We start from the raw sequence: 12417 nt of genomic DNA, 5'->3' as shown, positions 1-12417 counted from the left end.
CATTTCTTTTTTTGTTTTATTTTTTTTCAGATGGAGTCTAGTTCTATTGCCCAGGCTGGAGTGCGCTGAGCTCTCAGCTCACCGCAACCTCCGCCTTCTGGGTTCACGTGATTCTCCTGCCTCAGCCTCCTGAGTAGCTGGGATTAGAGGTGTGTGCTGCCACACCTGGCTAATTTTTGTATTTTAGTAGAGATGGGATTTCACCATGTTGGCCAGGCTGGTCTCGAACTCCTGACCTTCAGTGATCCACCCGCCTCGGCCTCTCAAAGTGCTGGGATTACAGGCATGAGTCACTGTGCCTGGCCTATTAAATAAGTTTCTTTCTTTCTTTCTTTCTTTCTTTTTTTTTTTTTGAGACGTAATCTTGCTCTGTCATCCAAGCTGGAGTGCAGTAGTGCCATGTTTGCTCACTGCAACCTCTGCCTCCCAGATTTAAGTGATTCTCCTGCCTCAACCTCCCTAGTATCTGGGATTACAGGCACGTGCCACTACGCTTGGCTAGTTTTTGTATTTTTAGTAGTGACGGGGTTTTACCATGTTGTCCAGGCTGATATCAAACTCCTGACCTTAAGTGTTGGCCTCCCAGAGTGCTGGGATTACAAGTGTGAGCCACGGCACCTAGCAAATAAATTTCTTAATAACTGCTTTTTGTGGATAAGTCTGTATTTCTTTGTGTGATCATCTTTTTGTTTAAATGGCTGCCAAATTATTATGCATTTGAAAGACTAAAGTAATTACCATGTTTTAAAATTAGCTCTAATACAGTGAACAAGAATAATACTAATAACTGCTGTTAATTGAAAGCTTTCTGTGCAGAATTAAGTGTTCTACATGTAATTTCTGTTTCTCTTACTAATTATGATAGATGTACAACTTCTCGTTTTATGAAATAGAATTTCATAATTGAGAGGAAACCGATTGAAGAAATATAATTTGTGTGCCCAGAGTCACACAAGTACAAAGTTGTTAAGATTTGAATATAAGCCCATGTCTTGATAACTTGTTTCCTGACCATATTGTGATGTCTTGACTTAAAGAAAATCTGAGATCTTGTGGTTCTTCTATCGTTAACTGGCTACAACTAGGGCAAGTTGGGTGGGTTCTCTAAATGCATATATTTTTGTTATAAAATGGACATAATAATCATTAACTTTTCAGTTTTCTGTCAGGCCCTTCAGGTTCTGTCAAACCCTACTAAGGAGAAGTTTTTAGCATTAGTTTTTAATTAGCAGCCATTGTTTCGAAAATATGATTTTCTTGGTAAACTGCCTTGTCATAGTAATTAAAATGAGAGGTTCTTTTTAAACTTTGCTGTTGGCCTTGTATTTTATCAGAAAGTATATGTTGCATTCTAGGCAAGCTAACTGTTCTAGGATAGTTTTTATAAATTCAGTCATTTTGTAGATTTTGTTAGACTTTAAAATGTTACTTGTGAAACTGTACATTTTGTTTCCATAAAATCATTGATTTGACAGCTATTGATGAAATGAAAATATATGAATATTGGCAGGTAATTGAAGGACTTTTATGTATAGTTAGGGGTACTGGACAGATTTCTAGAGAGTGAACAAAAAGCTAACACTGTTTTCCTTATTACAAGACTCATCAATAGTCTTAGACTACTTCTTTCTTTAGGTACCTTGTCCACTCCATCACTCCTGTCCTTTCAAAGAACACCTAATCAAACATAAACCTACTTCTTTATATTCTATGAAAGCAGTGCTTTCATTGTTTTTTAAAATCTTCAGCAATTTTGAACTATTAACATTTGCCGTATTTCTGTGCTTGCTATTTACTTATCCTAGAGTGGGATCTCTTTTGAGTTACTGGGTATGTAAATTCTAAGTATTTGGCAAAACTCACCTGTACAGTCCCCAGACTCCTCTATCTATGTAGCTTGAAACACACTTTCTCTTATAAAGTTGGTTAGGTTCTTTAGGTCAGAAACAAATTATATAATATCTTGATAATAGTGATTTGCTGTTGGTTATTGATTATCTCCTAGGTATCAGTGTGGCTTAAAGACATTATTTCAGATATTTCCAGCAAATCTGCAAGATCATTTGTTAATTCTTACTTATTACTGATATAGAAGTAAAAGATTGGGCAAATTAAGTGTCCATCCATCTCTTCTTGCCAGTGTGGACAGTGTTGGTCACCTTATACCCACTTAACAAATATTTATTTGGTTATTAGTGTTGTTTCTCTTTTTTTTTTTTTTTTTTTTTTTTAACCAATGGTACCAACAATAATTTGCACCCATTTTCTTGACCATATGTCTAACTTTTATAAATAACACAGTGAAATTGAAAGTGGTCTGATAAGAACTGTGCACTTGACAGTATGGCAAAACACATTGTTAGGAACTTTAGTAATTTTAGCCTTGGTTTGTGGGTTTTGCATTTTTGCTTTCTGGAGTGTGTAGATCTTGTGAGATAGATTCTTCACATCATTCAGAATAGTAATGATTGCTAGCATTTTGATGTCTATGTTTTATTAATAAAAAGTAGATCTTTGACTGGGCTCAGTGGCTTCACACTTGTAATCCCAACACTTTGGGAGGCCGAGGCAGGTGGATTGCTTGCACCCAGGAGTTAGAGATTTGTCTGAACAATATGGTGAGACCCTGTCTCTACAAAAAAATAGAAAAATTAGCTAGGTGTGGTGGTGCACACCTGTAGTACCAGCTACTCAGGAGAGGTGGGAGCATCTCTTGAGCCTGGGAGGCAGAGGTTACTGTGAGCTACTGTGAGCTGAGACGGTGTCACACTGCACTCCAGCCTGAGCAGCAGAGCATGGCCCTGTCTCTTCCCTGCCCCAACCCTCGCCCCAAAAAGGTAGATCCTTTATCACAGTGGCATAACTGGTATTCTGCACTGGACTTGACTAATGCGTATGTTTGTGGAATTTGTGAGAGGGAAATAGAAATAGTCAGGTGAGAGCCCTACCAAATCGAATCTGGTGAACTCATTTGGGGCCATGTGGACCTTAATAAATAGATTAGCGTTAAAGAGGAAATATTCTCATTCCATCTTTTGTGTGCATGTGAGACTTAGTTAACTTTAAATATGTGGGTAAATTACCCCTGTTCATCCTGTCTGGAACCCCTTCCCCCCACCATTAATACTCTTTTTTTCTTTTTTTGTTTTTTGAGATAGAGTTTTGCTCTTTCCCCCAGGTTAGAGCGAAGTGGCTTGATCTCAGCTCACTGCAACCTCCGCCTCCCAGGTTCAAGTGATTCTCCTGCATCAGCCTCTCCAGTAGTTGGGATTATAGGCGCCTGCCACCACGCCTGGCTAATTTTTGTATTTTTAGTAGAGACGGGGCTTTGCCATATTGGCCAGACTGGTCTCGAACTCCTCACCTCCGGTGATCCACCTGCCTTGGCCTCCCAAAGTCCTAGGGTTACAGGCGTGAGCCACCATGACTGGCCTGTTACCTTTTTTTTTCTTCACCCACTTTTTGTCAGAGCACTGACATTATATAGTATGGTTTATTGTCTATCTCATTCATTAAAATAAAAGCTCCATGAGGACAGGGGCTTTGTCGGTCTTGTTGATTGCTCTGTCTCACTTGCCCATTTGCCACTTCGTAGGCATTAAATATTTGATAACATTACCACTTGCTGATGCCAGATGTTTCAAATTCATCTTTTAAGTTAATTATCACAAGAACTTTATGAGGCAGATGAGATAAAATGTTTGAATGAATGAATCACTGTTTTGTGCTTTTTGCTGCTTACAAAGGTAATGTGTTTAAAGTAAGAATGGTAGACTGAAATTCCACTATATGAAATGTTATTAATTGAATTTATACCCTAACAGCTGTGACATATAAAAACCATTATAGGGAAAATGTTTTACAATTAAGTTTTAAAAGTTGATCCAACCTGAGCATATGGTAGGTCTTCTCCAATGAAAAGAAAGTGGTTATTTCTGTCTTCCCTTCCCAGGTTCTCCGTGGAGGAGCCAGCCAACGTCCTTTGACCCCAAACCAGAACCAGCAGGGACAGCAAACAGATCCCCTTGTGGCAGCTGCAGCAGTGAATTCTGCCCTTGCATTTGGACAAGGTCTGGCAGCAGGCATGCCAGGTGCGGCTGCATTGTTATTCCTAATACTTTGGCAGGGAAAAAGGCTGCACGTTTGAGGTGATTACAGAGGGGAATGAGCGTGCTTTCACCTTGCTTAGGCTTGTCATGATTTGGGGACTGGCAAGGATGATATATACTTGCCCTCACTTAGACTAGAGTTCACTGATGAGAGCATTGTTCTGAGCCAGTCTTAAGTCATATTGGAGGTATCTAAATGTCCATGCAGCTTGGAATATGTGGTTTTTTCCTTGGTGGGTTATCTGTTTTCTGTCTCAGAATTAGTGGTAGATGGAGTGGCCAAGCTAGTGTACAAGGCTTAGTCTTTATGTTGATGTTTTTGAACAACATGATTAGCGAGAAATTTCTGGTACACCTTGATAGGGTCATCTCTTACATTTTTAAGGTTTCTCTTAAACCAATAGTAGGGGTTCTTTTTAGCTGCCTACCTCTGAGATATGTGTTTATATAGACATATCTTGAATATATGTTGTTTTTGGTTCACTGTCAGCTGGGTTTGGTGCTTTGCATGGGATTAAATGTAGTTTCATGTTCTACATATGAAGCAAGTCTTTGAGAGATGTCAGCGTATTTTTATGGACCTTTACTGATCATAGAGCATAGCCAATTTAACTGAGCCATTTATGAATTCAATAAATAACTTTAACCTGTTTCATTTGTTTTTTAGTTGCTAAGCCTTTGTGTGTTCTTAGGAAGTCACCTGCAGTTTTTCATATGGCTTAAACTGGGATGTGGAGATTCTATTTCACATAATATTGAAAGATCATGTTATTTAAAGCCTGTCTAGGTTTTTCCTGCTATTTTGCGGGATATTTGTTCTTAGATTATTATGTAGTATGAAAGTACTATGATTTTTATAATCATTTGTAGCCTCTTTTATTTGTTTATTCAACTATTTAAGTGATGGAACCAGTATATAAATCTAGGTCAATTCAACCCCAAAGCTGAGTTTATGATTATTGACAATATGTTGGTGCCCAGGAGATACTTGTTTGTTTAACATACACATTTCTCTGTTGGTTTGATATTCGTAGGTTATCCGGTGTTGGCTCCTGCTGCTTACTATGACCAAACTGGTGCCCTTGTAGTGAATGCAGGTGCGAGAAATGGTCTTGGAGCTCCTGTTCGACTTGTAGCTCCTGCCCCAGTCATCATTAGTTCCTCAGCTGCACAAGCAGGTGAGCGCACATCTGAGTGGACTCCTGCCAGAGATCTAAAAGTGGCGACTGATAGTGATATTCTTAAAGTATGTTGAAATACACTTTTGGCAATTCTCAGTATATCAGTTTTACCCTGTAATGTTTCAAAAAGAGATCAGAAGCAATAAGTGACCTTGGTGGATTCTCCTTTTTGTTGGGAGGGGTGGCATGTGCCAGCTGGTTAGAAGCAAAGTCTGGTTCCACTGAGAACATAGAAGTTGCATTACTCACACAAAATGGCTTTGTTGGCAGAAATCCAAGGCTGATTTCACAGAAATCCAAGTCATTATTTTAAGATAATTTTAGAGGAGGGGTTGTTTTTTGCCATAGGGGCAGGAATGGAGGAAGTGGGAAACAGTAGTGAGAAGTGACAGAATAATACATTTTGTTGGGAGGAGTAATAGTTTTTTACTTTAAGTGTTTATATGTTTTGTTTTGTTTTTTTTAATTAGGAACAATAACAGGAACATCTAGAAGACAGCAGTGTGCTAAAATAGGAACTTGAAGGATGTATATGCATTACATGGTTCTAGAAGAAACCCTCAACATAGATATTTATGGAATTTAAGATTTTAGGAAGTAATTGTATTTGATGGATATGTTGGATGTTTATACCCCTTTTAATCTGTAGTCTCTTTAAAGCTACCAGCATAGTGAACTTGTTCTAGTGGTATTTTGAGTTCAAATTGAAAGTAGAAACATAAAATAACAGCTTCATATGAAGGGATCAAAGACAGATTTGTATGGTTTGTGTCTGTTTTGAAAAGATAGGCAGCATTAAAAGGTTTTCTGAAAAAAGATAAAAATGTAGTTTGGAAATGTGGCCAGTCCCTTTCATAGCCAAACGGTTTGCTTTCTTCTTCATAGCTGTTGCAGCAGCCGCAGCTTCAGCAAATGGAGCAGCTGGTGGTCTTGCTGGAACAACAAATGGACCATTTCGCCCTTTAGGAACACAGCAGCCTCAGCCCCAGCCTCAGCAGCAGCCCAATAACAACCTGGCATCCAGTTCTTTCTACGGCAACAACTCTCTGAACAGCAATTCACAGAGCAGCTCCCTCTTCTCCCAGGGCTCTGCCCAGCCTGCCAACACATCCTTGGGATTCGGAAGTAGCAGTTCTCTCGGCGCCACCCTGGGATCCGCCCTTGGAGGGTTTGGAACAGCAGGTAGAAATTAGACTGATATGCTCTTAAGACTGAATTTTAATTATTTTTACAATCCTTCTGGAATACTGGCAATGCATGGAACCACAGGCAGATCTGGACCAAGCCTTGTGGGAATCCAGCCATCCCACATAATCTGTGAGATGATAGACTATTGAAATCAAGTTATACAGATGGGACCTATTTCGATCCATGCTCATGTGGCTACTTACTTAATCAGTTTCTTTCAGGGATTTGAAATCTAGGGAAGATTTTTGCTATAATTGGGAAAAATATGGAGGGAACTATAGAAATTGATATCAAAAACTGAGGGAGGAGGACTTACTAAAGATAGCAGAGCTGAAATACTCTACAATTGAGACTGAGCTGAGTTCTTGGCCTGCAGGCCTTAAAGAGTTACAAGTTTTCTTCAGTCTTCTGAGTAGAATATAAGGTAGACGTGTGGAAAATTAGGAGGAAGGATATTAGACCAAGATATTTTTAATGTTGTGATGAAAAAAGCAGGAGTATAGTATGGTGAATAATGGGATAATTGCAGAGATTATAAAAAACAAAAGTGATCCCTAAATAGAAGGGCATGTGTAAAAGAAATTATCTTAATTGGAATTGAGGGCAGCGTTGACTCTAGATTGAACCCACTGAGAAAACAGGCTTTCAATATAGAAGTCTTGTGTAGTGGGGCAGTAGCCCATTTACAAATCTTTTTTCTGTATCCCATTTTTCTACTTGAACCTTTTCAATTGATGAAAGGCATTCTTCTAGTCCATTTTCTTCCACCTTTTCCATAGCTCATGTGGCCGTCAGAGCTTTTTAACCCTCCCTTATCCTATAATATACAACACCCCATAGGAAGGTAAATTTGGCATACGTTTGATGGTCATGTTAACCTGAGCCATGTCCTCTTTATTACTTATCTGCCCCTAGTACTGCTACATTAACAGTTAGGCTGTCTCTGCTGACAAATTTGCGGTGGTAAGGAGTCTGGATCAAAGTGTTAGGAACAGGTCACTGGGCTTGTTCTTCGAAGAACAGGCCTGTTCTTATCTGCATTGTTTTAATTCCATTTTAGTTGCAAACTCCAACACTGGCAGTGGCTCCCGCCGTGACTCCCTGACTGGCAGCAGTGACCTTTATAAGAGGACATCGAGCAGCTTGACCCCCATTGGACACAGTTTTTATAACGGCCTTAGCTTTTCCTCCTCTCCTGGACCCGTGGGCATGCCTCTCCCTAGTCAGGGACCAGGACATTCACAGACACCACCTCCTTCCCTCTCTTCACATGGATCCTCTTCAAGCTTAAACCTGGGTAAGAACCATTACTCTAACACCACCTTGAACTCTAGAACTCTCTTGCCACCGATGACATTACAAGAACTTTGCATAAGCAAAGGACAGTCCCTTTATACTAGAAGTGTCCTGGGTATTCTGTGCCTTCCGTAAATACCTCATGTTATTCAGGCTGTACCTATAGATAGTGTAGCAGTTTTGGCTTTACTATAGTTGGGTACATTCCCTGTATATTCAGTTAGCTTTAGTATGAACATTTTATTCTTTGGCTACCTGTGAGAGTATTTCCATGTAAACAATATAAACACAGGTTCATTTCAGTGAAGCTAGGAAACACAGAGACAGAATTTAATCACCTAGTATCACCACCTGCAATACCACCACAATTAATATTTTGCCTTCTTTTCAAAGTTTCCCCTCTGCTATATGTACATATAATATCTTGCTTTTTCACAAAAAGCATTTGATTTTTAAAATTTTGCCATATTTTAAAATATTTGTAAATATAAACTCAAATTATACAGTATGCTAATGAGGAAATGTATATTTCCCTGTTAAATATTTAGGTTGTTTTAATGCATGGGATTTTAAACTATTACCATCTAGAGTCTAGAAAATAGGGAAAGAAAAAGAGGATCCCAAGCAGCAGGCTATAAGAATGAAAAGAAAATTATATTACTTTTTTTTTTTTTTTTTGGGGGGGGTGGCAAATCTCTAAATCTTTCAGGACACGGGAGATATTTTCTTATCTCAAACATGGTGCATACATCTCTCCCACAGTTACGTATTAAGTTTGAAGTACTGATTTATTTGCTAGATGGGGAAAATTGAGTCCTAGATGTGGAGTCACCATATAATGTATCATGCTAACCATAACACTTCTGTGAGTGGAAGAGGGTGCTATGAATAATTACTTGGTGATGATAGGCCTAAATCAGGACTGTCGTGGGCAAATCAGCATGTGTGGCCACTTTACTAAGAAGATTCTGTTTTTAACCAGCGAGATTAAATGGCTTCATGGACTCAGAAGTGAGAACTGACTAAAAACAAACAGGATACCTTCGTTTGGATAGGCAGACTAGAAAGTGATTTATAGGATTCAAGAGAAGTCTGAAGTGGGTAGCGTAATAGACTTATTATTCTAGACCTACGAGTGACAACTTTGAGTTTGAAAGAGGCAAGTTTCAAGTCAAAACTATGTTTATATATACACATTGGCATGTGTGTGCGTATCCTGAAGTTTTATACAGTAAGAACTGTAGTTGTAGAACTCATTTTCTCAGGTTATATATGAACATCACTTTATAAAAGTTACTGTGACTTTCCTGATTAGTAGGTCCGTAATAAGTAGACAGGCGATGGGGTACATTCCCCAACAGTGTTTCCTAGTGACACAATGCCTGGCTTTAAAGACTGGGGGTTAATGCAAAATCTGGAGAGGAGTGTCAGATTCCCAGTTTGATATATGGCTAGAAGGAAGGAACCAATGTTAATTGACCTGGCATTTACCTGCTGGTGTTAATGGTTTTGGGTCCTGTACATACAACCCTGGAAGGTATAGGTATTATTTCGTGTCGAGGACTTAAATTATCTTGCCTAGCCTAGATCATCTTGGATTTGAACAGGTTTAGAATCAAGCATATTTGACTCCAAAGCATGCAGTTTCAGTGTATATCCTGTCACGTGATATACTCAGAGTATCTTGAACCAGTCCATTATCAAATCCAGAAATATATATCTTAATTTCTTGGTTTAAAAACAGGTAAACTATGTCATCCCATACTGTGTACTAAACAACCTGAACCTGCTAAAATTTTTTTCATAAAGAACCAGATAGTAAATGTTTTAGGTTTTATAGGCCAGATGGTGTCTGTAGTGAATATTCTACTCTGCTGTTGGAAGGCAACCACAGACAAAATGTAAATGAGTGAATATGTAGCTATCTTCTAATAAAACTTTATTTATAAAAATAAATGGGCCGGGCACGGTGGCTCACATCTGTAAGTCCAGCACTTTGGGAGGCCGAGATAGGCAGATCACTTGAGGTCAGGAGTTCAAGACCAGCCTGGCCAACGTAGTGAAACCCCACCTCTGCCAAAAAATACAAAAATTAGCCAGGCATGGTAGCGTGTGCCTGTAGTCCTACCTACTTGGGAGGCTGAGGTGGAAGAATTGCTTGAACCTGGGAGACAGGCTGCAGTGAGCTGAGATCATGCCACTGCACTCCAGCCTGAGCAACAGAGTAAGACTCTGTTTCAAAATAAGTTAAGATAAAATCAAATAAAAAGCTGTGGTTCCTTGGTGCGTGGAAATGGAGCCAGAAGTGTTACTTTCATGCATAATACCTTTCCTTTCTAAAGTATCAGCAATTTAATGTAATACTACCTCTTAATTCATGTTTTCCCTTTGAAGAAGGAAATAACTATTAGTGTGAGTTATTTCTTGTCAAATGACTTGTTGCCTTCCTAGTTTTATGTTTAACATAACTTCTCCTTGGAAACATTCACCTTGTTTACGCAGTTTCTTTGTGTACATTTGCATTAGACTTGTGTTGTGTGTAGTACATGTTTCGTATATGCCATTCCTGAGGAAGTCTTTGTCTCAATTAGTACAGCTTTGCCTCCGCTCAGTCTGTTTCCTTGAGAAAATAGAGGTGTGCTACTTGGTTTCTAACGATCTCCATAAAGAGGCCTTAAAGACGTTTTAGTATAAGAAACTTAACATTTCTTTCTGGCCCACACCTAATATAGCTTCTGTGGTTAATACTGCTTCACTGCTGCCACCAGCCATCAGCAGTGACGAGCAGCCATACTAAGCATTTTATATTCATTGTGTTGAATACTCAAAAGAACTCTTCACCCCTTAAAACTCAGCATGTCTTAATGAATGTTGCTTAATGATACCAACCACAAAGCTAGTGTTTGAATGCGCATACCAGCCTGTATCTCTTGTGGATCTTTTCCCCATCTTGTCATTTTTACACTTTGTCCCAGTAGGCAGATATGTGTTAGTATCGTCTAACAAAATCAGTGACCTGTTTAGTAATTTTTCCTATTATTTATTTAAAAATCACTTACTGAGTGGCGTGGTTTTTCATTACTGATTGTTTAAAGTTCAGACTAAAAACAAACCTTTTTGAGTTCTATTCCCCACCCCCGTTTTTATTGTTTGAGACAGGGTCTTGCTCTGTTGCCCAGACTGGAATGCAGTGGTGCTATCATAGCCCACTGTAACCTCAAACTCTTGGGCTCAAAGGATCTTTCCACTCCAGCATCCCAAGTAGCTGGTACTATAAGCACACACCACCACACCTGGCTAATTAAAATAATGTTTTTTTGTAGAAACTAAGTCTTGCTATGTTGGTCAGGGTGTCTTGAACTCTGGGCCTCCAGTGATCCTTTTGCCTTGGCCTCTGAAAGCACTAGGATTACAGGTGTGAGCTACTGTTCCTGGCTCCTTTTTTTCTTTATTTTATTTTATTTATTTTTTTGAGATGAGTTTCACTCTGTGGCCCAGGTTGGAATGCAGTGGCATGATCTTGGCCCACTCCAACTTCTGCCTCCCGGTTCAAGAGATTCTCTTGCCTCAGTCTCTTGTGTAGCTGGGAATGCAGGCACGTGCCACCATGCCCAGCTAATTTTTTATTTTTAGTAGAGATGAGGTTTAACCATGTTGGCCAGGCTGGTCCCTTTTTTTCATTTTTAAAATGTTGTCTTTTAAAATGCAGTAGTTTTTTATTTTGATGGGGTTCAATTTATCTTGGTTTTGAAATAGTATCGAAGAAATCTTTGCCTAACTCAAACTCTTGGGGGAATATTTTCTCATGTTTTGCTCTAAAAAAAATTTATTGTTTTATCTCTTAAATATAAGTCTGATCCGTTTTGAGTTAATTTTGGGTGTCAGGTCAGGGTTCATCTTTTTGCACATGCATTTCTAGTTGTCCTAGCACCATTTTCCTTCGTAATTTTGGTGTACAGGTCTTGCACTGTTTCTGTTAAATTTATTCCTAATTGCATATATTTTTGATGCTATTATAAATAGAATTGTGTTCTGGTTTTATCTTTCGATCGACTATTGCTTGCTTATAGAAATACAATTGGTTTTTGTATGTTGATCTTATATACTGCGGCCTCGCTGTAGTCATGTATTATTAGTTCTAATGGTTTTTGGGTGGAATCTGTAGGATTTTCTACATATCTTATCATCTAAGAATAAAAGCCATTTTCCAATCTGGATGACGTTTCTTTTTCTTGTCTGATTGCGCTGTGTAGAACCTCCAGTACAGGTTGAAAATCCCAAATCAAAATTCTGAAATGCTGAGTTTTTGGAGTGTCAACAAAGTCTTTGTTGAAAGTCAACAAAGCTCAAAGGAAATGCTCTAGAATTTTTGATTCTCATATTAGGATGCTCAGCTGGTAAATATAATGCAAGTATTCCAAAATCTGAAAGACTTTAAAGTCTGAAACACTTCTGGTCCCAAGTATTTTGGATAAAGGGTGCTCGACCTGGACAGTGTTAAATGGAAGAAGTAAGAGCACACATCCTTCCCTTGTTCCTGATCTTTTTTTTTTTTTTTTGAGATGGAGTCTCGCTTTGTCGCCCAGGCTGGAGTGCAGTGGCCGGATCTCAGCTCACTGCAAGCTCTGCCTCCCGGGTTTACG

The 12417-nt window shown here is 38.9% G+C and overlaps 1 protein-coding gene across 7 annotated transcripts in view; it reads left to right on the top strand.

The window, feature by feature from the left end:
• PUM1 (pumilio RNA-binding family member 1) overlaps positions 1-12417 on the top strand; it is a 138894-nt gene that overhangs the window by 97508 nt on the left and 28969 nt on the right. For 5 of the 7 annotated variants that reach the window (XM_011973990.1, XM_011973987.1, XM_011973986.1 and 2 more), the window contains 4 exons: positions 3953-4091; positions 5144-5287; positions 6176-6472; positions 7539-7775. In XM_011973990.1, the coding sequence (XP_011829380.1) occupies positions 3953-4091; positions 5144-5287; positions 6176-6472; positions 7539-7775 (817 nt within the window). The remainder of the gene's footprint in view (positions 1-3952; positions 4092-5143; positions 5288-6175; positions 6473-7538; positions 7776-12417) is intronic. The other 2 variants (XM_011973992.1, XM_011973991.1) reach the window with 2 other exon arrangements.

The sequence above is a fragment of the Mandrillus leucophaeus genome, unplaced genomic scaffold, assembly GCF_000951045.1.
Source record: "Mandrillus leucophaeus isolate KB7577 unplaced genomic scaffold, Mleu.le_1.0 Scaffold141, whole genome shotgun sequence".
NCBI lineage: Eukaryota > Metazoa > Chordata > Mammalia > Primates > Cercopithecidae > Mandrillus > Mandrillus leucophaeus.
Note: the sequence above shows the minus strand (reverse complement) of the source record. Positions and strands in the feature narration are given on the sequence as shown.